Source organism: Muscardinus avellanarius (assembly GCF_963383645.1).
Source record: "Muscardinus avellanarius genome assembly, chromosome: 18".
Taxonomy (NCBI): Eukaryota; Metazoa; Chordata; class Mammalia; order Rodentia; family Gliridae; genus Muscardinus; species Muscardinus avellanarius.
Window position 1 is genome coordinate 40,827,806 of NC_137804.1, and position 25,796 is coordinate 40,853,601.

General features: G+C 59.6%; 2 protein-coding genes across 3 annotated transcripts in view; both read left to right on the top strand.

Moving 5' to 3' along the window:
- The window catches only part of MYO9B (myosin IXB), a gene marked incomplete at both ends in the record, with an annotated part of 75,268 nt that extends 57,896 nt beyond the window's left edge, over nucleotides 1–17,372 (top strand). Inside the window, 20 exons of the mRNA XM_080714900.1 lie at nucleotides 915–1,231; nucleotides 2,969–3,793; nucleotides 4,755–4,815; nucleotides 4,941–5,059; nucleotides 6,840–6,973; nucleotides 7,115–7,287; nucleotides 10,049–10,147; nucleotides 10,224–10,397; nucleotides 10,908–10,946; nucleotides 11,103–11,214; nucleotides 12,536–12,609; nucleotides 13,075–13,267; nucleotides 13,436–13,564; nucleotides 13,809–13,914; nucleotides 14,064–14,195; nucleotides 15,076–15,199; nucleotides 15,621–15,668; nucleotides 15,995–16,141; nucleotides 16,721–16,850; nucleotides 16,960–17,372. Of these exons, the coding sequence (XP_080571026.1) occupies nucleotides 915–1,231; nucleotides 2,969–3,793; nucleotides 4,755–4,815; nucleotides 4,941–5,059; nucleotides 6,840–6,973; nucleotides 7,115–7,287; nucleotides 10,049–10,147; nucleotides 10,224–10,397; nucleotides 10,908–10,946; nucleotides 11,103–11,214; nucleotides 12,536–12,609; nucleotides 13,075–13,267; nucleotides 13,436–13,564; nucleotides 13,809–13,914; nucleotides 14,064–14,195; nucleotides 15,076–15,199; nucleotides 15,621–15,668; nucleotides 15,995–16,141; nucleotides 16,721–16,850; nucleotides 16,960–17,372 (3,549 nt within the window). The remainder of the gene's footprint in view (nucleotides 1–914; nucleotides 1,232–2,968; nucleotides 3,794–4,754; nucleotides 4,816–4,940; nucleotides 5,060–6,839; nucleotides 6,974–7,114; nucleotides 7,288–10,048; nucleotides 10,148–10,223; nucleotides 10,398–10,907; nucleotides 10,947–11,102; nucleotides 11,215–12,535; nucleotides 12,610–13,074; nucleotides 13,268–13,435; nucleotides 13,565–13,808; nucleotides 13,915–14,063; nucleotides 14,196–15,075; nucleotides 15,200–15,620; nucleotides 15,669–15,994; nucleotides 16,142–16,720; nucleotides 16,851–16,959) is intronic.
- Nucleotides 17,373–19,870: 2,498 nt separating this feature from the next.
- USE1 (unconventional SNARE in the ER 1) lies at nucleotides 19,871–24,446 on the top strand (the record flags this gene model as incomplete). Of its 2 annotated transcripts, none has more annotated exons than XM_080715211.1 (6): nucleotides 19,871–20,011; nucleotides 21,979–22,028; nucleotides 22,134–22,212; nucleotides 22,307–22,500; nucleotides 23,883–24,057; nucleotides 24,264–24,446. In XM_080715211.1, the coding sequence occupies 6 exons, from the start codon at nucleotides 19,871–19,873 to the stop codon at nucleotides 24,444–24,446; spliced, it is 822 nt and encodes a 273-aa protein (XP_080571337.1). The 2 variants fall into 2 exon arrangements, with proteins under 2 accessions (XP_080571337.1, XP_080571336.1); XM_080715210.1 differs by having other exon boundaries at nucleotides 22,307–22,459; nucleotides 23,842–24,057.
- Nucleotides 24,447–25,796: the final 1,350 nt, after the last annotated feature.

Genomic DNA, 25,796 nt, shown 5'->3' on the forward strand with positions numbered 1-25,796 from the left:
TCCCCAATACTTAAAAAAAAAAAGTGAAGCACTGACCCCTGCTACAGTGTGGTGAACCTCAAAATAATGCAGAGGCCCCTGGGCAGGTGCTGCACACCTGTTATCCCAATACTTGGGAGGCTGAGACAGGGTCACAGGTTCAAGGCCAGCTTCAGCAGGGTAGCAAGGCGCTCAGCAACCTTAGCAAGACCATTTCAAAACAAAAAATAAAAAGAGGGCTAGGAGTGTAGCTTGGTGGTAGACTGCCCCTGGGTTCAACCCCCAATATCACACACAAGAAAAATAACAATATTCAGAGAGGAAGCCACCAGACACCAAGCCCAGGCAGGGTGTGATTCTACCCACACCACACCTTGAGAGTCCATAGACACAGCAGGTGGGTCTGTGCTGCTGGGGCGGGGGAGGGGGACGGGGCGACATCGTGGGGACGGGGTCTCCTCTCCAGGGGATGGAACTGTAGCAGGACTGAATGGGAAGTGATGACCGCAGAGCGCCGCAAATACGCTGAATGCCGCCAAATTGTGTCCTTCGAGATGGCGAATTTTATTCTATGTGCCTTCTGTCTTGACTTATTAAAAAAACGTAAGGCCTGAAGCCGGGCGTGGTGGCACACGCTTGTCATCCCAGCGCTTGGGAGGCTGAGACAGGAGGATCGCGCAGGTTCGAGGCCAGCCTCAGCTACTGAGTGAGGCTCTCAGCAACTTAGTGAGACCCTGATTCCAAATAAAATAGAAAATAGGTCTGGGAGTATAGCCCGGAGGTAGAAGGCCCCTGAGTTCCACCCTCAGTACCACCAAAAAAAAAAAAAAATGTAAGGCCTGGTCAGTGGGTGGGCACGCCGGCCCGCTGTCACTCCCGGGCAGCTGTGCGGTGGCCTGGCTGGCTCTGGCTGACCCTGCCCGACCTGCCTCCAGGTCTTCCTGAAGGAGACAGAGCGGCAGGCCCTACAGGAGACGCTGCACCGGGAGGTCGTGCGCAAGATCCTGCTCCTGCAGAGCTGGTTTCGCATGGCGCTGGAGAGGCGGCGCTTCCTGCAGATGAGGCGGGCGGCCGTCACCATCCAGGCCTGCTGGCGCTCCTACCACGTCCGCCGGGCACTGGAGAGGACTCAGGCAGCCGTGTACCTGCAGGCTGCGTGGCGGGGCTACCAGCAGCGGAAGGCCTACCGCCGCCGGAGACAGGGCATCATCCGCCTTCAGAGCCTGTGCCGGGGGCACCTGCAGCGCAGGAGGTGAGTGCGCCCCAGAACGGTGGGAGCCAAGAGAACTCCTCACCGAAGAGTTGCCTGAGTGCCACCCTGCCAGGTGGTGTCCAAAGGGTGCTGAGACCCCCCCACACACAGGACAACAGTGACTCCTGCTGCCGGTCAGGTGTCCATGGCTCTGAGACCGGCTTCTCCAAAGCAGATGCCCTGTGGCCCCTCCCCCTCCACGGCTCCAGCCCTCTGCCCTGAGTCTTGGCTCAGTTCCTGGCACAGGCGCCATGTAAGCGCTACCCACATGTGCAAAGGCCTCCAGGAGAAGGGGCCCAGGACAAAGCCCCCAGCAGACACAGAAAACTTTGGAGCCAGGCACTGTGGTGCACGCCTGCAATCCCACCACTTCGGAGGCTGAGACAGGAGGATCACAGGTTCAAGGACAGGCTCAGCAACCTAGGAGACTCTCGGCAACCTAGTGAGACCCTGTTCAAAACAAGGAATGAAGCCGGGCGTGGAGGCGCACGCTCATAATCCCTGTGCTTGGGAGGCTGAGACAGGAGGATCGCGCAGGTTCAAGGCCAGCCTCAGCTACTTAGTGAGGCTCTCAGCAACTTAGTGAGACCCTGTTTCCAAATAAAGTATAAAATAGGTCTGGGAGTATAGCCCGGAGGTAGAAAGCCCCTGGGTTCCACCTCTAGTACCACCAAATAAATAAGTAAAATGGGGCTGGGGGTGTAGCTTAGAAGTAGACTGCCCCTGGTTCCATCCCTAGTACTGCACAAAAAAGGTGGGGGCCACAGGAAGCCAGGTACAGTGCCTCTTGTAATCCCAGTACTCGGGAGGCTGCAACAGGAGGATCATGGGTTTGTGGCCAGCCTTAGTGAGGCCACTGCAAACCTAGTGAGACCTTGTTCTTTGTTTTAAAATAAAAGAGTAAAAACTAGGGCTGAGGGTGTAGCTCAAGGGTATAATGCCCCTGGGTCCCATCCCCACTACCAAGAAAAATAAAGTGGGCTAGGAGAGAGAATTCAAGGATTTTTTCTTTTTTCTTTTTTGCTAAGAATGGAAGCCAGGGCTTCACACATGTGAGGCAAGTCCTAACCACTAGAACATGCCGCAACCCAGCCCTTTTTATTATTTTACATTGAGACAAGGTCTTGCTAATTCATCCAGGCCGGCCTCGAACTTAGGATCCTCCTGTCTCGGCCTCCAAACGGCTGGAATGATGGGTGTCCCAGCACTAGAATTCCGGGACTTTTTCTTTTCTTTCTTTCTTCTTTTTTTTTTTTTTTTTTTTTTTTTTTGCGGGTCTGGGGATGGAACCCAGGGGCATTCGACCTCTGAGCTACACCTCCTGCCCTATTTTTTATTATTTTATTTTTATTTTGAAACCGGGTCTCACTGACTTGCAGAGGGCCTCACTACGTACCTGAGGCTGTCCACGAACCGCGATCCTCTGGTCTCAGCCTCCCAAATGCTGGGATTATAAGCGTGCGCCACCACGCCCGGCTTCTGGGACTTCTTAATAGAAACCACCCACCGCAGACCCACAAGCTGGCCAGGCAGACCAGGGCAGTGACAACATGGGCTTCCCCGTGTGCCCCTCCTGAGGGGAGATTCGCCTCTCCAGGGTGTCTCTCAGGGCACTGGGCAGAGGCAGAGGCAGAGCCCGGCACACGGGTGGCAGGCCCTCTGCCGGCACTCAGTGCCTGGGTCCTGGGCAGCTGGATGCTTGTTTCTGAGCCGTGCCCTCTACTCTTCTCGACCCAGCTTCAGCCAGATGGTCTCAGAGAAACAGAAGGCAGAACAGCAACTGCGGGAGGCCCAGCAGGCTGCCAGCAAGGAGACGGTGGAGGGCGAGGGCGAGGAGCAGGTGGGCCAGCCGGGGCCAGCAGGCGACAGCGAGCAGCCAGCAGCGGAGCCTGAAGTGCAGCCCGGCGGCGACCAGGCCACGCCAGGGGCCTCCCCGCCAGAGGAAGCGCCCCTACCGCTGAACAGCGAGGGCCCCGAGCGAGCCCCCAGCAGCCGGGAGAAGCGGGAGTCGCGTCGGCAGCGCGGGCTAGAGCACGTGGAACTGCAGAACAGACATGTCCAGGCCTGTAAGGAGGAGAGCGCCCTCAGGGAACTCTCCGGAAGGGCCAGCCCCGAGCCGGGCGGCCGAGCAAAGAGCCAAGACACGGCCCCAAGCGCAGCTCCTGAGCAGCCGCGCCCACAGGCCGAGGCACCCAGCAGGGACCCTGGAGAGGTCGAGAAGGGCCCCCCAGGGGGCAGCCTGAGGCCTGGCCATGCGGACCGGCCAACCAGCCTGGCCCTGGACAGCAGGCTGGGTCCCCCGGCACCTGGCAGCACCCCCGGGGCCCCCAGGAGCAAGAGCAGGCCTGGGGGCAGTCCACGGGCGCAGGACCAACCAGAGAGCCCCGGGGGCTCTGCCCAGATCCAGCGGTATCAGCACCCGGACGCCGAGCGGCTGGCCAACGCCGTGGAGCTGTGGCGGGGCAAGAAGCTGATGTCTGCTGGCCCCAGCACCATGCTGAGCCAGTCCCTGGACCTCAGCGAGAGGCACCGGGCCCTAGGGGCCTCCCTCACACCCACGGAGTAAGCCCCACATCCCCGCCGGCCGTAGGGGGCGGCTCCTCTCTGCCCTTCCTGAGCCTCTGCTAAATCTCAGGGCGTCCAAGCCCCAGCCCCCTCTTCCCCTCTGCTGGACAGAAGGAAAGAGGAAGAGGCCGCCCCCAGCCACGGCAGGGCTTCCGCTACCCAGCGCTACTGGCACCAGGCCAGACGGGAAGGCGGTGGACACGGACAAGAGAGACAGATGGTAGCTGTGGGAAAGAGGGAGAGCGCTGTTGACAGTAGATGGTAGACAGAGAGGACGGACGGGCGGGCGGATGGATACATTAAGATGCTAGGTAGACGTAGCTGGGAGACAGAGGCTCGCAGGCTCGGGCCCTCCGCGCCAGCACCATGGGCCTGGACCGTTCTCCAGCACTCGTGTCCTGTGCGCGATGGGCACTTGGCCCTCCCTCATCCGTCCACCTGCTGGACAGGTGGACAGACAGATGGGAGGATGAGTACACAGGTGGGCGAACTGATGGAGGGACAGGTGAGTAAATTGAGGTGACGCGGGGGAGCAGGGTCAGTAGAGACGACGGGTACAGGGAGGCCGCAGACAGCGCTGCGCAGACACGCAGACTGACGTGGGCACACAGGCAGACCGAGGTTAGCGAGGTGCGGAGCAGGTGGTTCCGCGTGGCAGACGGAGAGACAGCTGACAGGCGGGCAAGAAGGTCTCCCTTGCTGAGGGGAAGTAGCTCGCTTGTGCCTGACCAACCCCCCGGGGCTGCGTTTCCTGGCGGGAGCATCCTGGGCACCGTCGGATGTTTTGGGGGCCTGGCTTCTCCCCACCAGGCGCCAGAAGAGGCACCCATTCCCTCCCCCGACCCATCTTGACACCCAAAACTGTCCAGACACCACCACGTGTCCTGGGGGGTGAGGGATCCCGTGGAGAGCAAGGCTCCCTCCCCGATGGGTAAAGCCCGTGTCTGCGCTCCCACAGGGAGAGGCGCATCTCCTTCTCCTCCGGCGACGTCTCCAGGCTGTCCCCGGCCAAGGCACAGGTAACGTTGCTGCCGCGCACGGCTCCTGCCGGTTCCTCAGGAGCCAAGTTCTCTTCCACCCGAAGGGGGGCTGGAACACGGGGACGCAGCGGCCTCACGCAGCCCTCTCCCGCCTGCTCCTGCAGCCTCCAGGAGAGACCGACGGGGAGCCGAGCCTGAGGAAGCCAGCCATCCAGAAGAAGAAGTCGGGCGACGCAGCCTCTGGCCCAGACATGGGGCTGTCCGGCTCCCAGGCCGACTCTAAGTAAGGGAGCTGGGGGAACTCGGGGTCTCCACCCAGCCCCCCACCCTGCCTCTGGGATGCTTAACAGTCACTGGCAGAGCGCAGCAGGTGTTTGCTCAGTAGAAATTCCATGGGAGCCAGGCGCAGTGCTGCCCGCCTGGCATCCCAGTGACTCGGGAGACTGAGGCAGGAGGATCACAAGTTCAAGGCTAACCTGAGCAAGTTAGCCAGACCCTGTCAACAAATAAAAATGGCAGGGTGTTCAGCTCAGTGGTAGGACACTTCCGGGCTCCATCCCCAGTACCACAAAAAGAAAAATCCATGAAGAAAGGCTGCAGTCACAGAGCTTCCCGAGGCCCCTCCTCAAAGCCACGCACCGCCTTGCCCACAGCCCAGGCCGGGACCTCGAGCATCAGGGTGGTGCAGCGGTGCCTCGAGCCAGCGCCGCCCGAGTCCACAGACGGACAGCTCCCGCTTGGCTCTTTAATGGGGTCAGATCCATCTCCCACTCCTGTGAACCCCTTCTAGGTCCTCAGATAATACAAACCAGGCCAAAGCTCTGTCCCCAGACAGCCCTGCCAGAATGCTCGAGACGGTGCCTCAGAGCAGAGCGGAGGGGCCGTGGAACAGGTGAGGCCTGATCCAAACCCAGGCAGGAGCCGAGGAAGGCGCTCCCTGGGGTTAGGAGCAGAGCTGCTCTCGGGAGCACAGTTCACCTCGCAGTGCTGGAGGTGGAGCCCAAGGTGCTGGCCTACATTGGCAGGGCCGCCCCTCCCGCAGCTCTGGGGGCTCCCTCTGCGCATCGCGGGCTCCGGGCGCCTCCTGCGGGCCTGACGGCCTTCTCTCCCCGTGGCCTCCCACTTCTGGCTCCTGTGAGGCGGCTGTCTCCTCGCGGGGTTTGGAGGCAGCTTGTAACAGGGTGACCTCATCCCCAGGGGCTCTGCTTGCTCAGTCTCAGCCGTCCCCAGCTCAGGTCACACCCAGCCCCTACCATTGGCCCTGGGACACACTGGTTTTTTTAATTTTTGCTTTTTGTTTTTCAATTCTGGGGATTGAACCCAGGGACGTTCAAGCTATACCCCCAGCCCTTTTTAATTTTTGTTTTGAAGCAGGGTCTCGCTAAGTTGCTGAGAGTTGCTGTTGCTGAAGCTGCCTCAAATCTCTGATCCTCCCTTCTCAGCCTCCCAAGTATTGGGATAATACATATAAGCTACCATGCCTGCTGGAACACATCATTTTTCGGGGGTGACTATTCCCCTCACAAAACCAAGCTGCCATAGTTTACAATTTGGCGTTCTGTTTGATTTTTTTTTTTTTTAACCCTGTGCCCATAAAGGGTTTACTGGGTTTACTGGAGATTGAGCCCAAGACTTCTACCACTGAGCCATACCCCAGCCCTTTTTGGGTTTTATCTTGAGACCCGGTCTCCCTAAGTTGCCCAGGCTGGCCTCAAACCTTTGATCCTCCTGCCTCAGTCTCCCAAGTAGTTGTAATGACAGGCATGCACTACCGTGCCTGGTAATACCAAGTCTCTTTAAAAATAACTTATTTTGTGTGTGTGTGTGGTACTGGGGGTGGAATTCAGCATTCTACCTCTGAGCTACACCCCCGGCCCTATTTATTCTTTGTTTTAAAACAGCCACTCACTGAGTTGCAAAGGCTTCACTGGGTGGAAGCCGAGGCTGTCCGCGAACCGTGACCCTCCAGTCTCAGCCTCCCAAACGCTGGAATTACGAGGGTACGCCACCGCGCCCAGCCTTCTTTAAAAGGATTTGAGAAGAAACTATTTACTCTCCCACAGATCCACATTTAAGAGGCTTTTCCTGCACAAAACCAAGGATAAAAAATACAGCCTGGAGGGTGTGGAGGAGACGGAGAACTCGGCGTCCGGCCATGCGGTGCTGGAGGCCACGGCCACAAAGAAGGGTCCAGAAGGTCGGTCCCCACAACCCCGACCGTCCCCAGGTGCGGACCGAGGCGCGCAGCCTGGGGTCCGGGTTCCCTCCCTTCTGGTGGTGCCACGCGAGGACCTCAGCCTCCCTGATACCCACCCTCACGCTGCCCGTGTCCCCACAGCCCCCTCAGGTCACCAGCACCGCCCAGGGCCCGAGAAGCTCGCCAAGGGCAAGAAGAACCGCAACCTCAAGGTCGGCAAGATCACCGTGTCCGAGAAGTGGCGGGAGTCGGTGTTCCGCAAGATCACCAACGCCAACGAGCTCAAGTACTTAGATGAGTTTCTGCTCAACAAGGTGAGGCCGTGGGGCGGGCCGGGGGCAGAGTCCCCCTGACCCCTAGCACTGGCACGGCAGGACGGCTTTGGGACGCCCGCGCCCCTGCCCCTGCAGATCAGGAATGCAGAGTGCACCCAGGTGTGCTGGTGAACACCTGTAATCCCAGGACTTGGGAGCCTGGGACGGGAGCAGCACAGGTTTGAGGACAGCGCCAGCAAAGACTGTCACCACCCTAGCAAGACCCTGTTTTCAAGTCAGAAAATAAACAGCCGGGAATGTAGCTCGGGTAGAATGTTCCTGGGTTCAGTCCTGAGTAGCAAGAAAGAAAAAAAAGAAATATAAAAATATAAAGTCCAGCCAGGCACGGCAGTGTACACTCTAATCTCAGGACTTGGGAGACTGAGACAGGAGAATCACAGGTTCCAGGCCGGCCTCAGCAGTTTAGCAAGATTCTTGGCAATCTTGCAAGAGTCTCTTTTTTTATTTTTTAACTTTTCTTATTTATTCATTTATTTTTGGTACTGGGGATGGAACCCAGGGGCATTCTACCTCCAAGCTACACCCCCAGCCCTATTTTTATCCTTTTTTTTTTTCTTTTTTTTTTTTGGTGGTACTGGGAGTCCTGGAAGCCCTTCTACCTCCGGGCTACACCCCCAGCCCTATTTTTATCCTTTTTTTTGAAACAGGGTCTCACTAAGTATCTGAGGCTGTCCGCAAACCACAATCCTCCTGTCGCAGCCTCCCGAATGCTGGGATTAAAAGCGTGCCACCACACCCAGCTTCTGTTTCAAAAAAAAAAAAAATTAAAGAGCTAGAGGTAGCCAGGCATGGTGGCGCACGCTTGTAATCCCAGCATTCAGGAGGCTGAGACCGGAGGACCGCAGTTTGAGGACAGCCTCAGCTACTTAGTGAGGCCCTCTGCATATCAGTGAGACCCGGTTTCAAAATAAAGAATAAGCCGGGCGTGGTGGCACACGCATGTAATCCCCACGCTTGGGAGGCTGAGACAGGAGGATCACGCTGGTTCGGAGCCAGCCTTGCTGGCTTAAGAGACCCTGTTTCCACATAAAAAAGTAAAAAATAGGTCTGGGAGTGTATCCCGGAGGTAGAAGGGCTTCCAGGAACCCCAGTACCACCAAAAAATAAATAAATAAATAATAAAAAATAGGGCAGGGTGTGTAGCTCAGAGGTCGAATTCCCCTGGGTTCTATCTCCAAACCCGCAAATTAATAATAATATATATATATATTTTTTTTTTTTTTGGTGGTACTGGGGGTGGAACCCAGAGGCTTTCTACCTCCGGGCTATACTCCCAGACCCATTTATATTTTATTTGGAAACAGGGTCTCACTAAGTTGCTGAGATCCTCACTAAGTAGCTGAGGCTGGCTTCAAACCTGTGCGAATATTTTTTTTTAATATTTAAATATTTTAAATAAATATTTAAATTTTTTTATTTTTAAAATTATTATTATTATTATTATTATTTTGCGGGTTTGGAGATGGAACCCAGGGGCATTCGACCTCCGAGCTACACTCCCAGCCCTATTTTTTTTATACTTTGTTTTTAAACTGGATCTCACTGACTTGCAGAGAGGCTCATTAAGTAGCTGAGGCTGTCCACGAACTGTGATCCTCCAGTCTCAGCCTCCCGAATGTTGGGATTACAAGCGGGCACCACTACGCCCAGCTTAGCCCTTTTATTTTTTACTTTTATTTTTTTAATTATTATTATAGCCGGGCATGGTGGCGCACGCTTGTAATCCCTGCGCTTGGGAGGCTGAAACAGGATGATCGCGCAGGTTCGAAGCCAGCCTTAGCTGGCTTAAGAGACCCTGTCTCCACGCCGGGCGTGGTGGTGCACGCTTGTAATCCCCGCGCTTGGGAGGCAGAGACAGGAGGATCGCGCAGGTTCGAAGCCAGCCACGCTGGCGTAAGAGACCCTGTTTCAAAAATATAAAATAGGTCTGGGAGTGTAGCCCGGAGGTAGAAGGGCTTCCAGGAACCCCAGTACCACCCAAAAAAAAAGAGACCCTGTCTCCAAATAAAATATAAAATAGGTCTGGGAGTGTAGCCCGGAGGCAGAGGGCCCCTGGGTTCCATCCCAAGTACCACCAAAAATAAAAATAAAAAACAAAAAAAATAAAACAAAGCCGATTCTCTGTTCTGGCTGTTCCGAATTCCTTGAAACCGTAACCCTAGTCGCCTCGCTGCGCAGCAGCACAGAACGCGCTCCTGCCCGTCCCTTTGTCGCCCGGGTCTCCCACACCCCTTCCGCATCCTCGGTCTATCTAAGCTACACTTCTCCACAGTGCTTTCCATCTCGGGCAGACAGAGGTAGCGATGAGCCAGCCTGGTGGCCTGGAGCCAGCCTGCTCTGGCCACAGCGACCCCGCGCACGCAGGCAGAGCTGTGACGAGCAGAGAGCTTGCAGGGACACTGAAGGCTCAGGAGCCCTGCCAGGCGCGGCAGTGTCTCGGGGCTGCCCTGTCCTGAGTGTGGCTGGGCAGCCAGCGCCGCAGGCCCCAGCCTGCCCTCACCCAGGATGAGCCTGACCTCCAGGAGACCTGGTGGCTGGGAGCAAGGGCGCCACTGGCACCTGGGCCCCGTTCGGGATGCTACTCCAGGCCCAGGACCGCACTGCCATGAGAAGGACGGCCCCAGCAGGCCCACGCAGCCGCAGCGCTGGCCGGGTTAGCCGCAGGGGCTGACTGTGAGCTGTGAGGCCAGAGGAGGGCCCAGGCTCAAGACCGCAGGGCGCAACTCCTCTCTCCTCGCAGATCAATGACCTGCGGTCCCAGAAGACGCCCATCGAGAGCTTGTTTATCGAAGCCACGGAGAGATTCAGGAGCAACATCAAAACCATGTACTCCGTCCCTGTGAGTGGCCGACCTTCCCACCCCTCCGTGACCCCGCCCAGCGGGCCCGGGCTGACTCCGCACCCTCCCTCCGCAGAACGGGAAGATCCACGTGGGCTACAAGGACCTGATGGAGAACTACCAGATCGTCGTCAACAACCTGGCCACCGAGCGTGGAGAGAAGGACACCAACCTGGTCCTCAACCTCTTCCAGTCCCTGCTGGACGAGTTCACGCGCGGCTACACCAAGAGTGACTTTGAGCCCTCCAAGGTGGGTGGCTCCCCCAGCCCACATCCTGCGGCCGCAGCCGACCACATCCACGTCCTCTGGCGCAGCCATACCTGCCTCCACCAGCCCGCCACCTGCCATCTTGCCTGATTTGACCACCCCCACATCCTCCCGGCCACACTTCCCTCCCTCCCCCACCTCTGCCACACGCACAACCTCCAGGCCACGCCCACACCGCCCGCTCACGCCTCGGCCACCCCCCTGGCAGGCCTTAGTTGGCCCCACACCTTCCCTACCACCTGCAACACACCCACCTTGGCCTTGAGCCCTGCGTCCTGACTCCCTGGCAGGGTTCCCTGCCTTGGGGTTTCTGGCTTTGGCAGGAAGCCGGTGTTAGGGTGCAGGGTGCCGCTCCAGATGAGGGCAGGCTCACAGCCCTGGGGCCTCCAACGTTCTTCATGAGGGGCAGTGTTCCTCATGACCACCCCCCCCCCCGGCAACCGGGCAGCCAGGTGTCCCCACACAAACATCATTTTTGTGTCCCCCCTGCAGAGCAAAGCTCAGAAGAAGAAGCGGAAGCAGGAGCGCTCCGTGAGTATGCGCGCGGAAGCATGTGCTCGTATGTACGCGTGTGCCCCTGGGTGTGTGAGCACACGTGTGTATCACCTCCCAGTACTTAAGGTGCCCCCTGGGAGTGAGCGGCCCCACCCCGGGAAGGCCGCGCCTCTCACCCCTCCACCCCTGCAGGTGCAGGAGCACAACGGGCACGTCTTCGCCAGCTACCAGGTGAGCATCCCGCAGTCCTGCGAGCACTGCCTCTCCTACATCTGGCTCATGGACAAGGCCCTGCTCTGCAGCGGTGAGTGCCCAGCCCGGCCGCCGCGTCTGCACCACACTGCCGCCCTCCGCAGCTCCCGGAGCAGAGCTCGGTGCTCGCCCCCGCTCACCACGTAGGGCCCGGCACACCGGTCCCTGCCCCAGCTGTCAGCCTGTGCCCCGCATGCTGCCTGCAGGAATCCTAAAAGAGGGGACCGCTGGCCCCCCCCCCAGGACCCAGGGGAGAGACACATAGAGCCCAGGATGATGACGCTGGCCCCTGGGCACCCACACCATCGGCCCCACGGGCCTCACGAGCCGCCCAGCGCCGTGGCGCTCCGCTGGGACGGCAGCCTGGGCCCATCAGCCCTCCTCTCCCCCGCCTGTCCAGGGGCCTCATCGGTGCCCTGGGCTGAGACTGCAGAACCCAGCCACCCTCACGTCCACGCCTCACCTCGAGCGTGCCGGCAGCCCCTTCCCTTCTAGCAGAGTCTGTCTCCAGAAAAACTCAGCACAAGCAGGCGTGGTGGCACACACTTGTCATCTCAGCGCTTGGGAGGCTGAGACAGGAGGAGCTGAGTTCATGCCCAGCCTCAGCTACTAGGTCCACCCCAACTTAGTGAGACCCTGTTTTAAAATTAAGAATAAAAAGTAGGGCTAGAGGTGTAGTACAGAGGTAGATGCCCCTGGTGCCGCAAAAAAACAAAACACGATGTCCAGTGCACTGAGGCTCACTAGCATTCGGGAGAAGCAGAAGCAGCCTCCTGTGGGCCACCGAGTCCCCAGAGCTGCCTCCCAGCAGCCCAGGGCCCAGACGCCCCAGAGGCTGTCCTCGGTCCCAGTGGCCAGGCTGGGTCCAAAGGCGCTAACAGCCACCAGCTATGAAAGGCTGCCTGCACATTGTGGGAATCAGGTTGCAGATTCCTGCCATGCAAAATATATATATATATGGGGTTTTTTCTTTGTTTGTTTTTGCTTTTGTGGTGCTGGGCATTGAAGCCAAGTGGCTTCTACCTAGAATCTCCGTCCTCCAACCCTTTTTTTTTTTTTTCTTTTTGTGGTTCTGGGGGTTGAACCCAGGGGCATTCTACTTCTAAGCTACACCCCCAATCCTGCTTTTCATTCTTTGTTTTGAAACAGGGTCTCACTGAGTTGCGGAAGGCCTCACTAAGTAGCTGAGACTGGCCTTGAACCTGCGATCCTCCTGTCTCAGCCTCCCAAGTACTGGGATTACAAATGTGCGCCACTACGCCTGGCTGCAGTGCCATTTTAAAGGCAGTGGGGGGCCCTTAGAGAGTGGTGTGGGCAGCCCTAGGAACGTGGGGTCCCTGGCGTGCTCTGTGACCCGTCCCGTGCCCTCCTAGTGTGCAAGATGACCTGCCACAAGAAGTGCGTGCATAAGATTCAGAGCTTCTGCTCCTACACGAGTGGGAGGAAGGTGAGCGGCCCCTGGGCTTCCCAGAACCCTGCCCAGGCCACTGGGGGAGCGGCGCTGTTGAGTTGCGTTGCGTGGCCGGGGACGCAGCAGGCGCCCGTGTGCAGCAGAATCCCTCCCTGGCCTTGGTTGGTTCTGTGTGAGGCCCCAGGGCGGGGCTGGGTGTGCATGCGTGTGTGTGTGTGCGTGTGTGTGTGTGTGTGTGTGTCAGACCCCAACCCTGCTCTGCCTCCTCCAAGGAGCGTCCCAGGTCTCCCACTCCATGATGAGAGACGTGGGGTCTCAAGTGCTGGGCTGCAGCAGGAGTCGGGCCCTCTTCTCCCAGGGATTGTGGGGTCCGACTCCCAGGGAAGGGCCATGACTGAGGCCTACACCCCTGCCTCCGTCAGAAGGGCCAGGGAGGGCGGAGCCACGAGGGCTCTGCGCCCCGGGAGGGGACCGTGAGCGCAGACCCGGCCCTCACTGCAGAGCGAGCCAGGCGCTGAGCCGGGCCACTTCGGCGTATACGTGGACAGTCTGACCAGCGACAAGGTGTCTGTGCCCGTCGTGCTGGAGAAGCTTCTGGAACACGTAGAGATGCACGGGCTGTACACCGAGGGCCTCTACCGCAAGTCAGGTGCTGCCAACCGGACCCGGGAGCTTCGGCAAGTGCTGCAGGCAGGTAGGCGCCGCAGGCGGGTAGATGCCCATGCCGGAGTGCACCGCACGCTGCGAGAAAGTGCTGCCAGGTGGACGCCACAGACGGACAACACGGGCAGGCGGGTGGGCGCCACGGGCGCGCGGACAGAGGCCCCGCGCCTGCCTGTGCGCTCACCACCCCATCCCGCAGACCCTGCGGCGGTGCGGCTGGAGGACTTTCCCATCCACGCCATCACGGGGGTGCTGAAGCAGTGGCTGCGGGAGCTGCCGGAGCCCCTCATGACCTTCGCCAAGTACGGCGACTTCCTCCGGGCCGTCGGTGAGCCCCTCGGCCGCACACATGGGTGGCGGCGGCAGCGCCAGCCGCGGGGTCCGGTCAGGAGGCGCCCAGAGCCTGCTGCAGCCAGGGGAGGGGGATCCAGGCCACGGGCCCCCACTTCGGGTTGGGCACCCCCCAACCTTTGGGCTTTCATTCCGTGAAATGTCCTGTGGGGGGCGGCTCCCCTGCCCCGGGGCGTGTCAGGGACGGAGCAGGCACGGAGACTGACACTCGGCCCCCCCAGAGCTACCCGAGAAGCAGGAGCAGCTGGCCGCCATCTACGCCGTCCTGGAGCACCTGCCCGCAGCCAACCACAACGCCCTGGAGCGGCTCGTCTTCCACCTGGTCAAGCAAGTGCCTTCCCGCCCGAGGCGTGGCCATCTTGGGTCTGGGAGGCGACCCACCCCTCCAGATTGGGGGGCTGCCCGGGGTCCCCTGTGCCGCCCCTGAGACCTTCCTCTCTGGGCCACAGCACCCCTAACTGTCACTCGCCATGCAGGGTGGCCCTGCTGGAGGACGTGAACCGCATGTCACCGGGGGCGCTGGCCATCGTCTTCGCACCCTGCCTCCTGCGCTGCCCCGACAACTCAGACCCGCTGAGCAGCATGAGGGACGTCCTCAAGATCACCACGTGAGTGCCGGGCAGGCCACCCCGACCCCGTGCCGCCCTCCTGGGCTAGCCAGGGACCTGCCGCCACACAGCCACGTCGTCTCTGTGATGGCCGCGTGGCAGCTGACCAGGCGGCGGCCCGAGTCCTGTCCAGCGCGCGCCTTCTCTGCCCTGCTCGCGTTTCCTTCCCTTGTGGTGCTGGTGATGGCGCCTGGGCCTCCTGCCTGCCAAGCAAGTACTTTCCTGCCGAGCCACATCCCCAGCCCTTTTTATTTCCTTTTAATTATTTCTTTGGGGGTGGTACTGGGGATTGAACCCAAAGGTTTCCTACCTCCAAGTTACACCCCAGCGCTATTTTAATTTTGAAGCAGTCACAGTAAATTGCCGAGAGTCTCACTAAGTTGCTGAGGTTGGTCACAAACCTGCAATCCTGTCTCAGCTTCCACACACTGGGATCACAGGTGTGCGCCTCCATGCCCAGCTTTGTTTTCTTATTTTGAGGCAGGTTCTCACTAAGTCGCCTGGGCTGGCCTCAGATTTGGTAATCTCCCACGTACGTAGCCAGGATGAAAGCACGCGCCATGGTGCTCAGCTGCCTCTTCCCTCACATGACCGTGATAATAAGCCTGGGTAGCGGCTGTCTCCCTCGTCCCGGTGCCCATCACTCGGAGCCGAGTCGCTCTGGGCCTGGGCACCCAGGCTGACCCTGGTGCCCCGTGCTCTGTGGATAGCACCCACCATGCTGCCCTGACTCCTAAGGAGGTGTGCGCAGGCGGGGACTCTCCACGCAGAGGTGCCCCAGTCACGCAGCATGGGAGCCGGAGGCGCCTGGGCGCTCCCATGGCCCTGGACACACCTGCAGACAGGTGGTCGAGCCTCCGCCTCGGGGCCTTCTCCACAGGTGTGTGGAGATGTTGATCAAAGAGCAGATGAGGAAGTACAAGGTGAAGATGGAGGAGATCAGCCAGCTGGAGGCTGCGGAGAGCATCGCCTTCCGCAGGCTCTCGCTCCTGCGGCAGAACGCGGTGAGTGCCTGTGGGGCGGCCTGTGAGCCGGGCCTGGCCGGTGTTGTGGGCGGGGCCTCGTTTCCCCGGTACCCCTCCCCACTCCATTCAACCTGGGTGCTCCGGCCTGGGAGGGCCCCAGGACCCCACAGGTAGGGACAGAGTTTCTGCTTCGACTCACAGACCGTAGTCTGTCACCACGTGGCGGCGCAGGCCACCGTGCTGGCCTTGTCCCTGGGCCACCTGGGCCTCACTCACAGGGAGATGTCCCCCAGCAGCCAGAGCCGCCTGACACCCGGGGGCAGGTCGCAGGGAACAGGCCTGGCTCGTGGCAGCCAGGCAGCCCCTCTCCCTCGGCTGCCTGCGGGCTGCGCTGTCCCGGGTTCGCATCTGCGTTGCGGTCTTGGCCCATCAGTTCACTCTGTGTTCATCTCTTCCCCAGCCATGGCCTCTCAAACTGGGGTTTTCGTCTCCCTATGAGGGGGTCCTGGTATGTACGCGCTCGGCCGCGGTGCATGTCTCGGGGTGTGGTACGCACGGGGCGCTCTCAGCCCCTGGGGTCCTGTAGGATAGATGGAGCATGTCCTAACTGCACTGCATGCCGGGGGAGGCCCCTCGCCTGCTGAGCCGCGGTGTTGAGGGCCACCGATTGGCCAGGCGCTGGCCACTCTGTCCCGGCACAATTCCTGGACAAGTCCCGGCACAGGCGCCAGAACTAACCAACCCCCTCTCACCTCGGAACACCAAGCTCCGCCTCTGGCCTTGAGACGCCAGCCCCACCACGTGAAGGTCCGCTCAGAGTTTCTTGTGTTTCAGAACAAGAGCCCCAAGGCCCCAGTGAGCCGGGGCAGCAGCCTGGAGGAGCTGGAGGCGCTGCCGGAGGAGGATGCGGGCGGCGGCGATGAGGACCGGGAAAAGGAGATCCTCATAGAGCGGATCCAGTCCATCAAGGAGGAGAAGCAAGTGTCCCCGCAGCCCCTCACCCCCTGCCACAGCCCAGGCCCGCCAGCGGCCTACAGGGGGCCGATGGCCGCTGCCGCCTCAGCAGGCCTTGTCTGCTTGTCCCTAGCACGCTGCAGAAAGAACTCTGCTTGCCGGCCAGCTGCTGTCTGACACTTGACAGCGAGGCCTCTGTACAAGCTTTTTAAAGCCCAGGCACGGGCAGGCGCAGCCCGAGGGTGGAGCTTGCCTGGGCCAGGCGAGGCTGGAGGATTGCCCTGGGCCAGGAGTGTGAGGCCAGCCTGGGCTCTCACTTTAATGCCAGGAAAGGTGGGCCAGGTGCTTGGGCACCATAGTCCTAGGCCCGGGGAGGATGCCAGGCAGAAGTAAGGCCCAGCAAAAGCCCGGGGGCAGCAGTTCTGGCTGGCTCAGCCTCCCTCCGCTGCCCAGGTGGACTCCACGCGGCCAAGGGAATTTTAGCCAGGAGTGCCCTGGGTGGGAGGGAACTTGGGGACCGGGAGACCCGGAGGAGCAGGACAGCCTTCCCTGCCCAGTACTTTCCCTGGGATGGTCTTGAACACCGTGACCCCGCCCTCCAGGGAGGACATCACCTACCGGCTGCCAGAGCTGGACCCGAGGGGCTCCGATGAGGAGAACCTGGACTCCGAGACCTCGGCCAGCACGGAGAGCCTGCTGGAGGAGCGGCAGGCGCAGGCGCGAGGGGCTGCGGAAGGTCAGTATTAGGTCAGGTCGCAGCCACTCTTCCCGGCAGCCCGCAGGCCCGGGGCGAGGGTCCATCTGCCCGCCCGAGGGGCAGTAACCCGGCGTCTGTCTCTTAAAAGGGCCCCTCGCGCCTGCTCTCCCCTGCCCCCGCACGCCCGCCCCGAGCCCCCTCCCCGCGGCGGCCGCCCCGCCCCGACGGAGGCCGACCTCCTTCATCACCGTCAGAGTGAAGACGCCCCGGCGGACGCCCGTCATGCCCACCGCCAACATCAAGCTCCCGCCCGGCCTGCCCTCCCACCCGGCCTGCGGGGCGCCCCGCGCGCTGGACACCGCCCCGGTGCGGCGCCGAGAGCCCCCCGCGCGGCGCCCGGACCTGGTGCGCTCGGTGTACGTGGCGCCCGGGCCCGACCAGCCGGCGCTCGGCGTCCCGGAGCCCCTGGGGGAGGGCGAGCGGCCCCCGGGGGTCCGGCGGAGGTACTCCGACCCCCCGACGTACTGCCTGCCCCCCGCCTCGGGCCAGGCCAATGGCTGAGGGGCCCAGAAGGATCCAGATGGCGAAGCTTCAGGAGAGCCCCCGGGGGCGCGCCGCCGGCAGAGCGGAGCAGGGGGTCTGCCCGCCCGCAGCTCTGCGGCCTGTCTCCCCGCCCCTTTTGTATGTTTTTATGGTAACTGTTTCTTTGTACGTGGTTTACATAACTTTAAATTGTAACGGCCTTAACTGAAGACCAAATCTTTTTTTTATATATGTATGTTCGGACTTTTGTGTTAACGCTGTGCCTCTCCCCTGCGGCCCTGAGTCCTCGGAGCAGAGACCCGGCCACCTGCCGCGGTCAGGGTGGCCAGTGGCCGGGACTGTGTGAGGCCGGGGTTCCTGAGCACCTGGCCACCCCGTAGAGCCCCGGCAGCAGCCGCCGCCCACGTGCCTCCAGGACAGCGGGGTCGGGCGGTGGTGGAGCCGGGACGCCCCGCGGGCTCTCCTCGCCCCACGTGCCAGGGACGCCCGAAGGTCGTCTTCACCTCATCACCGTGCCTTAGACACGAGGGAACGGAAGAGGCTGCCCGGCACTGCCTGCCCGTCCTACAAGGGCCAGGGACCAGGATCGTGGCCGATGAGCGGCGAGGACAAAGCCGGGGACCCCACAGTGGGACTCCCGGCTCCACCCACTCCCCAGACACGTGGACACGAGGCCGCAGGCCTGGGACAAGGGCACCCTGCTCTCGTGTGGAATAAAGAAGTGCCTGCGGAGCGTGTCTGCGCCTTCCTGCGCCGCTGGTCGGGAGCACAGGCCTCGCCCGGCCCTTGGTCCTCTGGCAGCGCTGCTGCCCCCGCCTCTGTTAGTCTCACGCTCTTCACACGGAAGAGGCCTGGGGTTTGCTTTTGTGGTACTGAGTCCCGGGGCCTCCCACATGCTAGGCAAGCACTCCACCATGGAGTTGTACCCCCAGAATTTTTTTTTTTTTTCAATACTGGGAATGGAACTCAGGGGCCTTCTACCTTACATCCCAGCCCTATTTTTTTTTTTTTTTTTTTTTTTTTTTTTTTTTTTTTTTTTTTTTTGGTGGTACTGGGGATGGAACCCAGGGGCTTTCTACCTACGGGCTACACTCCCAGACCTATTTTATATTTTATTTGGAAACAGCGTTTCTTAAGCCAGCTGAGGCTGGCTTCGAACCTGCGGGATCCTATCTCAGCCTCCCAAGCGCAGGGATTACAAGCGTGCTCCACCACACCCGGCCCAGCCTTATTTTTATTCTTTATTTTTCTTTTTTTTGTGTGTGTGGTACTAGGGATGAAAGCCAGGCGCATTCTACCTCCAAGCTACAGTGTACTCCAGCCCTGTTTTTTATTCATTTTGAAACAGTCTGAGTTGCAACGTAGCTGAAGCTGTCTGCGAATCTATGATCCTCCTGTCTCAGCCTCCCCAGTGCTGGATTACAAGCATGTGCCACTATGCCTGGCTCCTATCTTTTAATAGGTCTTGCAAAGTCGCCCAGGCCGACCTTGAAATTGCCACCCTCAGCCTCCCCAGTCTCTGGAATGAGAGGCGTGGCTATCAGGCCTGGCTTGGAGGCCCCCTTTGTGGGCCCTGAGTTTGGTCTCCACGGCACTTCCCAAGCACGCCAGGGTCCTGAGGGGTAGGGAGATGGGTGCAGGCTGGGCTGTGATCCCCGGGACACCTCCACTCACGACCTCCACCTCAGAAGAAAGGCTGCGGCCCTCCGGGACTGTGGCTTTGGGAACCTGGATGGGCCGGCCGGGTCTAGGCACCAGAGGTGACCCTGCTTCGCCACTTGCCTGCAGCTGGCTGAGTCCCCCTCCTTGAGGCGATTGCTCCCCAGGGAAGTTGAGGAATTAGCTCCAGGCCATAGCTGAAGATGAGACGGGGCTGGGACCTGGCCTCATAATGTATACCACCCACTAAGTATGGATAAGCTCTCTGACAGATAAAGCCAGGGTTGGGACAGCCCTGGGTCTGAAGGCCCAGGCCAGAGTTTTGTTTTTTCCATACTGGGGGTGGAACCCAGGAGCATTCAACCTCAGAGCTGCACCCCTAGATTTTTTTATTCCTTATTTTGAAACAGGGTCTCACTAAGTTGCGGAGGGCCTCGCTAGCTGAGGCTGGCCTTGAGTCCGTGATCCTCCTGTCTCAGCCCCCCAAGAGCTGGGATTACAAGCGTGCGCCATGCCCGGCTCCAGGCTTCTTCCAGAAGAGAAACCTAGGAAGCCTGTCTGGATGCGGAGAACTCGGCGTGGGAAGAAACCAGACGGGAGTGGGTGTGGGGAGGCATTCTGAAAATCCAGAGGGTGCGTTGCACGCGGGTGTGACACAGGACACGGCCCTTCCAATCCCCAGAGCATTAAGATGCCAGCCAGGAAGAGCCAGCGATTTCACCCGAAATAAACACGGACGGGATGGCGCCTTTCCTAGAAACAAGATATTACTTCCGCCCCAAAGATGGGACGACGAATAAAAAAGGAGACACGTCGGCCGGAAGGACTGGGCAGGGGCACTTCCGCCCTCACTTAATATGGCGCCGGCGGAAGGCGCAGGGTACCGCCCCGTGGCGATGGCGGCATCAAGACTGGAACTGAACCTGGTTAGGCTGCTCTGCCGCTGCGAGGCAATGGCGTCGGAGAAGCGGGACCCAGACGAGTGGCGCCTGGAGAAGGTGAGGGAATGTCACGCTGTCGCCAGCGCCCGAGCCCTGGGAAGTAGCTCCTGGGGCCCGGGGCCTCCGGCGGCCTTCCCCGCCCGCACAGCCCCGGCCACACCCCTTCCGGTAGGGAAGCCACGCCCACCCCAAGCCACGCCTTCGTCCAGCCGAGCCCGCCCCTTGTGTTTTTGTTTTTGTTTTTTTGCGGGTCTGGGGATGGACCCCAGGGGCATTCGACCTCCAAGCTACACCCTCTGCCCTATTTTTTATTTTTTTTTTTTTTGGTGGTACTGGGGGTGGAACCCAGGGGCTTTCTACCTCCGGGCTATACTCCCAGCCCTATTTTCTATTTTATTTGGAAACAGGGTCTAAGTTGCTGAGAGCCTCACTCAGTAGCTGAGGCTGGCTTCGAACCTGCGCGATCCTCCTGTCTCAGCCTCGCAGGATTACAAGCGTGTGCCACCACACCCGCCCAGCTTTTATTCTTTATTTTGAAACAGGGTCTCACTGAGTTGCAGAGGGCCTCACTAAGTAGCTGAGGCTGTCTGCGAACCGCGATCCTCCTGTCTCAGCCTCCCAAATGCGGGGATTACAAGTGTGCGCCGCCATGCCCGGCAATCTCTTGCGTTTTTTGTCTCCCCTTGTGCGATTTTCCTTCCTCCCCTTCCCTTTCTTTTCCTTCCCTTTCTTCCCTTTCTGTTCTTTCTTCTCTCTCCTCTCCCTTTCTTTCTTTCTTTTTTTTTTTTTTTTTTTTTTGCGGATCTGGGGATGGAACCCAGGAGCTACACCCCCAGCTCTATTTTTTATTCTTTATTTTGAAACAAGGTCTCACTATGTTGCAGAGGGCCTACATAGCTGAGGCTGTCTGTGAACCACGATCCTCCAGTCTCAGAGCCTCCTGAATGCTGGGATCACAAACCAGCACCACCATGCCCGGCTCTTTCCTTTCTTTTACTGGGGACTGAACCCAGGAGCATTGTACCTCCAAGCTACATCCCCAGCCCAATCTTATATTTTACTTTGAAACAGGGTTTGACTAAGTTGCTGAGGCTCTAAGTAACTGAGGCTGGCCTTGAACCTGCGATCCTCCTGTCTTAGCCCCCAAGGACTGCGATAACAGTCGCGCTCCATCATGCTCTGCGTCTTTGATATTCTGCAATGCAATGCAATTTCTTTTCTTCTGGTTTTTCTGAAAATTCAAATCCACTTGCTTTTTATTTTGTGTGTGTGTGTATGGTACTAGGGATGGAACCCAGAGGCTTTCTACCTCCAGGCTATACTCCCAGACCTATTTTTATACTTTTATTTGGAAACAGGGTCTCGCTAAGTTGCTGAGAGCCTCACTAAGTAACTGAGGCTGGCTTCGAACCTGTGCGATCCTCCTATCTCAGCCTCCCAAGAGCGGGGATTACAAGCATGTGTCACTATGCCTGGCTGATTTTATTTTATTTTATTTATTTTTGTAAAACTGGGGATGGAACCCAGGGGCATTCTACCTCTGAGCTACACTCCGAGCCCTATTTTTTTATTCCTTAATATATATATATATATTTTTTTTTTCTTTGAAGTACCGAGGATGGAACCCAGGGGCATTCTACCTCCAAGCTCTACCCCCACCCCTAATTTCTATTCTTTATTTTGAAACAGGGTCTCACTGAGTTGCAGAGGGCCTCACTAGGTAGCTGAGGCTGGCCGTGAACCGTGATCCTCCCGTCTCAGCCTCCCAAGTACTGGGATTACAAGCGTTCGCCACCATGCCCGGCTTTTTTATTCTTTATTTTGAACACTGAGTTGCAAAAGGCCTCACTAAGTAGCTGAGGCTGGCCTCGAACCGCGAACCCCTCCCAGATGCTGGGATTACAAGTGTCCCCCACTCCCGGCTTTCCACTTCCGTTTTCTGAACTCGCCACCTCCCTGGCTCTGACCCCTATGTGCAGGTCTGGGGGGTGCGACCCAGTTAACACCCCGTTTTTGCTCTCCAGTATGTGGGGGCCCTGGAGGACATGCTGCAGGCCCTGAAAGCCCAAGCAAGGTGCGTACAGGCGGCTTCGGGCTCCAAGCGGGGGTTCTGGGGTGTCTGGGGTGCCTTCCCTGAGCGGGGCCAGCGCACAGGTCTCTTCCTCTGCTCACCTTCCAGCAAGCCTGCCTCGGAGGTAATCGGCGAGTACTCCCGCAAGGTGGACTTCCTCAAGGGGATGCTACAGGCGGAGAAGTTGGTGCGCACGGGGGGCCCTGCGCCCGGCCTGCATCCGGGTCCCTGGGGTCCCCAGCACCCGCCCTCCTGTGACCCCGCTTCTCACCCTTCTGCAGACCTCCTCTTCAGAGAAGGCACTAGCCAACCAGTTCCTGACCCCGGGCCGCGTGCCCACCACAGCCAGGGAGCGGGTGCCCGTCACCAAGACCGTGCACCTGCAGTCGCGGGCACGGTACACCGGCGAGATGCGGAGCGAGCTGCTCGGCACGGTAGGCCGCCCTCCTTGTAGCTGGGCCCTCGCGCGGCGACGGCACTGCCAGCCCTGAGGGCTGCCGGGCGGGCAGCGGCACGGGCAGTGCAGAGCCCATAGACCAGGCTTCCCAGGGAAGGGGCCGGGCGTCGCGGGCTCAGAGCAGATGTGAGGTGTGTGTGGTCAGGCCCCACAGCTGGGCCCAGAGCGGAATCTGGCTCCTGGTTCGCAGCTCGCTGCAAGATGGGTGAGTTTCTTCCTCTGTAAAGTAAAATGAGAAACGCTTCTCTAAGCAGTTGAATCAGGTCCAGCTGTTCAGAATGTGTATTGTAGCGCATTGGGCGTGGTGCCGCACGCCTGTATTCCCACTGCTCCCATTGGGAGGCTGAGACTGGAGGAACACAGGTTTGAGGCCAACCTCCGCAACTCAGTGACACCCTGTTTCAAACTAAAAAAGTATTTGGAGCCGGGCGTGGTGACGCACGCTTGTAATCCCAGCATTGGGGAGGCTGAGACCGGAGGCTCGCGGTTCGCGGACAGCCTCAGCTACTTAGCGAGGCCCTCTGCAACTCAGTGGGACCCGGTTTCAAAAGAAAGAATAGAAATTAGGGCTGGGGTGCAGCTCGGAGGTCAAGTGCTCCTGGCTTCCATCCCAGACCCGCAAAAAAGTAAAATGAATGTGAATGGCTGCCGTTACGGTTTACAGACGGGGAAGCTGCGGTCGGGGTCACGGGGAGAGCCCAGGGCCCCAGGAGGCCGGGGCTGAGAGCGGACGGGCAGGTGGGGCCACCGCGCCGCTCCTTTCTTCTTCCCACAGGACTACGCCGGAGGTGAGGACGGGACTGGCCCGGCCACCTGGGAGGAGCGCGCGTCCCTGCCCCCTTTGTGCACTCGGGGCGCAGGGAACGGGGTCACCTCAGAACAGCGCAGGACACCGGAGGTGCCCGGAGAGACGGTGCCCGGGGGCCAAGGCCAGGCTCGAGGGGGCGCTGGGGGAGCCCAGTCCGCGGTGGGAGGACATGCCACAAGAAGGGGCATTCTAACTAGGGCTTTGAAGTATGATCAGGAGCGCACAGGGCAGCGGCCCGGATGAGGGAACCGCGTCCCGGGTAGCAACGCGGGCACGGACAAAGGGTGGGAGGCAGGGGACAGGACACTGACCTACCTCCCTGCTGCCGGGCCCGCTCTATTCCAGAGCCTGAGCTGGACTTGCGGAAGCGCACGTGAGTGTCTGCAGCCCCCGGGGGGTGGGGACACTGGGGGGGCACCCCTAAAATCATCTAAGCCTCCCCCAAGCCACTTCCGGGGACACTCTTCCCAGAAGCCAAACAGCCCGGGGAAACAGAGTCCCGAGCGGGGGCGGGAGCCGCGGCCGGGACCTCTGGGCCCTCGGGAACCCAGCGGTCTCCTCCTCTCCCCCGTCCACCCCGGTGCTGGAGCAGCGGGGCAGCGGGAGCCCGGCCGGCAGACGAGAAGCAGTCGGCAGCCGAGCTGGACCTTGTCCTCCAGCGGCAGCAGAATCTCCAGGAAAAACTGTCAGAGGAGATGCTGGGCCTGGCCCGGAGCCTTAAGACCAACACCCTGGCCGCCCAGAACGTCATAAAGAAGGACAACCAGGTACGAGGACTGGGAGCGCTTCAGCTGATCGGGACAGGGGCATCGTGCCTGGGGCTTTGCTGAGTGAACAGGAGTTTGGTAGAAAGCCCCTCAAAATGGCATTCCCAGCAGAGGGCAAGGGTCGAGACACCTGAGCCTGCCCCGGGGTAGCTGGGCGAGGCTGCACTCGGCCCCTGCCCTCATGGCAGCCTCCCACCCCGCCCCAGACGCTGTCCCACTCCCTCAAGATGGCAGACCAGAACCTGGAGAAGCTAAAGACGGAGTCGGAGCGGCTGGAGCAGCACACACAGAAGTCCGTCAACTGGCTGCTCTGGGCCATGCTTATCGTCGTCTGCTTCATCTTCATCAGCGTGATCCTCTTCATCCGGATCATGCCCAAGCTCAAGTGAGGGCCAGGCCCGCCGGCAGGGCGGTGCGTGCCCGCAGCCCCCGGACTTGGGAGGCTGAGGTGGGAGGGCCGCAGATGCGAGGCCAGCCTCAGCAATTTCGCCACACCCTGGGGATTGCCCCTGGGGGCTCAATCCCCAGTAGCAAAATAAAAAAAAAAAAGAATAAAATTAAAACTTAAAATTCCTTTTTATGTACTACCCATAGATAGCTGAAACATACATTGACAGATCCCACTGATGATAATAACAAGCCGGCCGGGCGCGGTGGCGCACACTTGTAATCCCAGCCTTCGGGAGGCTGAGACTGGAGGATCGCGGGTCGCGGACAGACTCACCTACTTAGGCCCTCTGTAACTCAGTGAGACCCGGTTTCAAAATAAAGAATAAAAAATAGGGCAGGGGGTGTAGCTCGGAGGTCGAATGCCCCTGGGTTCCATCCCCAGACCCGCAAACAAACAAACAATAACAACAAGTTGGGCATGGTGGCATACGCCTGTTAATCCCAGTACTTGGGAGTCTGAGACAGGAGGATCGCAAGTTTGAGGACAGCCTCAGCAAGTCAAGAGACTCATCAACCTAGTGAGACCCTGTTTCAAATTAAAAAAGCAAAATAGAGCTGAGGGGCAGCTCGGAGGTAGAATGCCACTGAGTTCAATCCCTAGCACCACAAAAAAAACAAAGGAGGCTGGCTGCTTGACTGACTTCCAAAACCAGGGATGTGCAAGATAGAAACAGGAAACGAAACGCCAACGGTGTGGAGACTTCGTCCCTGGGAATCCCACTTGGAACCAGCAGTCGTGGCCGAGGCTGCGGGACCCCCCGGCCCAGAGGGAGGACCACGGCCCAGAGGGAGGACCCCTGCCCAGAGGGAGGACCCCTGCCCAGAGGGAGGACCCCTGCCCAGAGGGAGGACCGCGGCCCAGAGGGAGGAACCCGGCCCAGAGGGAGGACCCCGGCCCAGAGGGAGGACAGCGCCCCCCCCCCAGGTCAGCCGGACCGCCAGAGGAGTTTTCTCATCTTTTTGTTTGTTGTTTTGCAGTTGTGGGGACTGAAGCCAGGGGCAGCCTCTCCTGCAGCTCATCTACACCCCCAGCCCTGTTTCATTGTTTTATCTGGAAACATCCCACCAGTTTGCTCAGGCTGTCCTGCAGCCTGGGAGCCTCTGGTCTCAGCCTCCCAAACTGTAACCGCAGGCGTGCGCCACCACACCTGGCTCAAGTGTTTGCAGAAAATACATCTGGTCGTCACTGAATCCCCGTCTCTCCGGGAGTCAGAATTAACTGCTGCCTCTGGGGACGGGTTGGGTTTTTCTGTCGTTCTGCGGTGCCTGCTGGGCGAGCGCTGTCCCAC